This window comes from Manacus candei, unplaced genomic scaffold (genome assembly GCF_025592945.1).
Source record: "Manacus candei isolate 608988 ecotype Guabito, Panama unplaced genomic scaffold, ASM2559294v1 h1tg000007l, whole genome shotgun sequence".
NCBI lineage: Eukaryota > Metazoa > Chordata > Aves > Passeriformes > Pipridae > Manacus > Manacus candei.
The window spans coordinates 938,984-943,774 of record NW_026138055.1 but is presented as its reverse complement, the minus strand read 5'-3'; the positions used below and the strand labels follow the sequence as shown (position 1 = coordinate 943,774).

Here is a 4,791-nt window from a genome sequence, read left to right as displayed (position 1 = left end):
GTACTCCCCCCTTCCTGCGGGAAGCAGGCAAGGCACAGAGATGGCATCAGCCTCACAGCCTCAGGGGGGCTCATGGCCAGGGTGGCCCAGGGAAGGCAAGGGACACCTGCTCTGAGCTTGGCTTTTGGAAAGGCACACACCAAAATGTGTATGTGTATATATATATATATTTTATATATATATATCTATATTTATATATATAAAATGGGGCAGGGCTGCTGGGCAGGGCAGGGAGGGGTGAGGAGGAGGAGAGCTGCAGAAATTGCTACCTGCAGCCACACGTCTCCACAACCATGTCCTCGTACTGTTTGTAAACCACATTGTTCCCAGAGTCTATGTAGAGGATGCTGATGGGGCTGAGCTTGGAGGGCACACAGCAGCTCGGGGGGGTGGACTCCGGGTCCATGGAGTTCATCAGGGTCTGAATAATGGCATGGTTGGTGGGCTCCAGGTGGGAGCGCAGGGGGAAGTCGCAGACCCCCTCACAGTGATATGCCTCGTAATCCAGGGGGGCGATTATCCAGTCATCCCAGCCCAGCTCCTTGAAGTTCACGTGCAGAGGCTTCCTGCTGCAGCGGGTCTTCGCCTTCTTCCCATGGCCTCTGCCCCCAGACCGGGCAGCAATCGTGGTCCTTCTCTTCCTCCGCTTGGGATACACCTCCTGGCCAGGATCAGGGGGCTCCAGGAATGGGGGGCTGCCCAGGGCCTTGATCTTATCCCGGATCTCCTTGAAGAGATTCTCCTTCCTCTGGGTGCGGGAGAAGGCCACGAGCAGGGCTCGCTCGTGGGGTTGGGGCTGGGGCTTGTTGAACCCCAGTTGTCGGGGGGGCAGGAGCTGCCCCGACTGATCCGAGACGATCCTCAGCAGGAAGCACAGCAGCTTGCCCGAGAGAGATCTCTCCCTCCGATCTCGCAAGGCTCCCCAGACATCAAAAACCTCCCATCTGGAGGAGCCTGCGTCCAAAATGTCTGCAGCCCTGGAGTCCAGCAGCCGGGGCTCCTGACCATCCTGGCTTGGGCAGGTGGAAAGGAGGAGGTGGTGGAAGGTGCCCTCGGGGGACAGGGCCAAGCTCCGGTTTTCAGGGAGGGCACGCAGGATCCGCAGCTCTGCGCCCGTCACCTCCTCTGCCTCAGGCAGGCTGGAGATGTCGAAGAGGTATCGCTGCTCGGAGGCGGATAGGGAGGCATCTGGAAGAGATAACACAGAAGGGGAAAAAAAAAGGAAAAAAAATTAAAATCCCAGCAAGCTGAAGCCAAGCTCTCATTATGGAGGTGCAAGAGACACAGAACTAACAGGAAAGATCCTGCCGTGCAGCAAGGCTCGCCGAGCATCCCAGCAGGACACAGCCTGTGTGTCCTGCATCCAGGAGCGTCACTCTGGCTGGAGGCACCAAAAACTAACAAGGAGAAAGTACAGAGGGAGAGAGGCATCAACTGAATCAAGTGGCTTCTCATCAGCACTCTTCCCCATGTCCCAAGGAGGCTTCTCTGCCTCCTCATAGGTGTTCCACTGACCCCAGTTGCATCACTATTCTGTTTTGGCATGGAAGCCCCATCTGAACCTGTGCCACAGTCCCATCCCCAGTCAGGAGGTGGTCACCAATTTCTTCTGCCCTAAGTGTCACACACACACACATAGCCCCATCCATTCCAAGTAAAAAGCTGTGAAAAATTCCATTTTCCCCTCGCAGACACACATCTGATAGAGGCACCACTAGAGGCTGAAAGCGAGCCCAGCTTCACTTTGTCACTGTTTTTGGTGGATCCAAAGCCCAAACACAGACTTGTGCAGTTTCTAGCACTGATTAAATATACTCAATGTGAATTAAAAAAAAAAAAAAAAAAAAAACACCAAAGGAGGTGACATTGGGGAGAAGACATGAATGACTTCTGCGAGGGTTGTTTGTTATTTTCTCTCTCGTTAACGAGAAACCTGACCTGAGCACGCTGCAAACATCGCTGCTGTGCCCGAGCCTCTTGAGCCGCTGCCGGCAGAGCCCTGCCCGACATCCCCACACCGCAGCCCCCGCCCCGCGCCAGCAGCGCCGCTGGGTGCAGTCTGCACCCCCCGCCAGGGGGGAAACAATCTTCTCCCTGTCATCTGCTGCTGCTGCTACTATTATTGTTATTATTATCCTTATTATTATTATTCATTATAGTCATTACTATAATTATTATTTTAAAAGCAGATCTAGCGTTCCTATGAGGAGCAGATAAGAGCAGATAAGGAGATCCCTTTGAAGAGTTCATCTGGTTTCGTTTTGCTCTGAAACTTCCCAGGACCTATGCGCAGTTTTCCCCCGGCTCTCCCAAGCCGGGCACTGCCCACCCTCCCACCGGATCATCTTCCCCGCGTCCCACCTCGCTCCCCTGACCTTGCCCCATCAGCTTTTAGCACCCCTTTCCCCCAAAGGCTGCCGGCAGGATACGGCCCGTTCTGGGTGTGAGGATGGGGCTTGGGGAGCTCCACACCACCAGCCGCCGCTCTCCCACCCCGGGGCAGCCGGCGATAGGCACCGCAGGGAGGCTGGGGGCTGCTTTTCAGTTTGTCTTTTAATTTTATTCGATCGGAAATTTATTTTTTTTTCCCCAGCCGAGCGAACTTCGGCGGCAGTGCGCGATGTACGCGTTAAAAATGTATCGTTAAATGCGTTTATGTGTTATCATCGTTAGATCCGCGGATATGAAGAGGGCAAAAGAGGAGGAAGAGGGAGAAGGGGAGCGCGATGCCGAGCTCAGCCGGCGGGTCGGCGGGAGCCGCTCTGGAGCGCTCCCCGGAGCACCGCGGCTGCGCTCCCTCCCCAGCCTCGCCCGGCCCGTCGCGAGGCCCTGCGGAGTTTTTCGGGCTGCAAAGGCTCTGTCGGGTCTTCTCGCTCCCGGTCCCGGGGATGCCGCGCAGAGAAGCTGCCTCAAAACTGCGCCGCAGCCGCCGGCCCCGCATCAGGTGGCGAGAGGTTCCGAGAGCCGCCGGCAGCCCCGCCTGCCCCGGCCCGGCTGGCTGCACCTCGCACCCCGTCCCCCACCCCAGCCCCAGCCCCGAGCGTCATCTTTGACCGCGCAACCCCATCGCCACCCCCGACCTCACGCTCATCTCCATCGGCAATCCCTTTTTCCAGCTCCAGACACAAACCCTTTGCTGTCACTATCGTCGCCTCAGCCCTATGCTCACGCACAGCCCCACTCCCAGCACTGTCCTCGTCCCCATTCCCACGCTCGGTCTCGCGCACGGTTCCATTTCCGTTAAAAAACCGGGATGCGCAGCCCCTATCCCGCGAAGCTCTATCCCGTGAGCTACCCCCAGCCCCTGCAACCACCCCGTGCTCAAACCAACGCACAGCCTCGTTCCCCAACCAACGCACAACCCCATCCCAGGCACAGCCTCGCGTTTGGACCAACGCGCGAGGTCCCTCTCCGCGTTGCCACCACGTCCCCAAACTCACGCTCAAAGTGATGCGCAACTCCATCCCTGCTCCCACGCAGGAGCCCGATCCTCGCATCCACGCACAGCCCCGTCTCCGTTCCCAAACCCCATCCTCATCCTAAAGCCCGTTCCCAAGCCGAAGCATCCCCTACGGTGGGGTCCGGGGGGACGCGCTCCCCGCACTCACCGCTGCGCGCCCGCTCCGCGAAGCCCGTGACGGTGTCGGCGCGGCCGCCGGGGCCGCGGCGGGCGGCCAGGCGCTGGTACAGGGCCACCATGTAGTGGTGCGGCACCACCGTGCCGTTGCGGAGAGCCCCGTCCCTCCGCGGCGGGGAGGAGAAGGGGGAGGCGGCGGCGGCGGCGGAGGAGGAGGAGGCGGAGGAAGGCGCGGCTGCCGAGGGTCGCTGGGGAGCGGCCGCCGACGGGCCGCGCACGGCGGCGGCCTCCAGCCCGCGGCGGAGGCGGCAGGCGCCCAGCAGGCAGAGGCAGAGGGCGGCGGCGGCGGCGCGGAGGCGCATGGCGGCGGCCCGGGGCTCGGCGCGGAGCTGCTGCCGCCGCCGCTCCCCGCCCGCTTTTGAACATCGTCTTCGCCGCCGCCGTCGCCGCCGCCGCCGCCGCTCCTCGTTCGCCCGCCGCCGCCGGGGCTCCCCCTGCCGGCCGCTCGCCCCTCCCCGCCCGAGCACCGCCCGCGCCCCGGGACCCGCCCCGCCTTCCCCGGCAGGTGGGACCCCCTCGGACACCTCCCTGCATCCCGCCCCTCCTCCCCCGGCAGACGGGACTCCCCCGGACACCCTCCTGGATGCCGCCCCGCCTTCCCTGGCAGGTGGGACACCCCCGGATCCCTCCCGACCCCGCCCCGCCTCTACCTGCAGGTGGGAACCCCCGGACCGTCCCCTCGGACACCGCTCTGCCTCCCCCGGCAGGTGAGAGAAACCCCGTCCACGCTCCGCCTCCGCCTGCAGGTGAGACCCCACCCCGGACACTCCCTCCCCGGCCCCCTCCCCGCCTTCCCAGGCAGGTGAGACCCCCGCAGGTTCCGGCCCCGTCTAGTGGGAGGCACCTGCGCCCCCCGTGGGGGCACCCGTACCCCTCATTTGTCGGGGAGAGCTGCGTCCCACAGCCCCGTGCCGCGGCGTCACTCCAGCCTAATTAGGGGGGATGCGGATGGGAGGCGACCCTGTATTGGAGGGGGTCACCCGCCACCCCGTACTGGGGCGGGGGTCCCGGTCCCACACTGGACGTGGGGCAGACCCCGGCTCTGTTTCGGACTGAGGAACCGTCACCCCACATTTTGGGCTGACTTCTCACCCCCAGACTGGCCTGCGGGGGTGATGCTGGCTGCGGGGCCGGGCCGGGAGCGTCGAGGGAGC

The 4,791-nt window shown here is 62.5% G+C and overlaps 1 protein-coding gene across 2 annotated transcripts; it reads right to left on the bottom strand.

Annotated features, from left to right (window-relative positions):
- Window positions 1–212: 212 nt before the first annotated feature.
- On the bottom strand, window positions 213–4,030 carry GDF7 (growth differentiation factor 7). Of its 2 annotated transcripts, none has more exons than XM_051810511.1 (2): window positions 3,609–4,030; window positions 213–1,188 (listed from the first exon to the last, which is right to left on the bottom strand). In XM_051810511.1, exons 1-2 carry the CDS (start codon window positions 3,937–3,939, stop codon window positions 266–268), a joined length of 1,254 nt encoding a protein of 417 aa, XP_051666471.1. In that variant the 5' UTR covers window positions 3,940–4,030; the 3' UTR covers window positions 213–265. The 2 variants fall into 2 exon arrangements, with proteins under 2 accessions (XP_051666471.1, XP_051666461.1); XM_051810501.1 differs by lacking the exon at window positions 3,609–4,030 and adding an exon at window positions 3,131–3,580.
- Between the last annotated feature and the right edge of the window lie 761 nt (window positions 4,031–4,791).

Excerpts from the sequence above, each read along its gene's own strand:
- GDF7 (XM_051810501.1), bottom strand. The coding sequence starts at position 3,497 with ATGCGAGGATCGGGCTCCTGCGTGGGAGCAGGGATGGAGTTGCGCATC. Across the intron at positions 1,189-3,130 it reads GACGATAGTGACAGCAAAGG|ATGCCTCCCTATCCGCCTCC; the intron begins GTTTGTGTCTGG and ends TATCTCTTCCAG.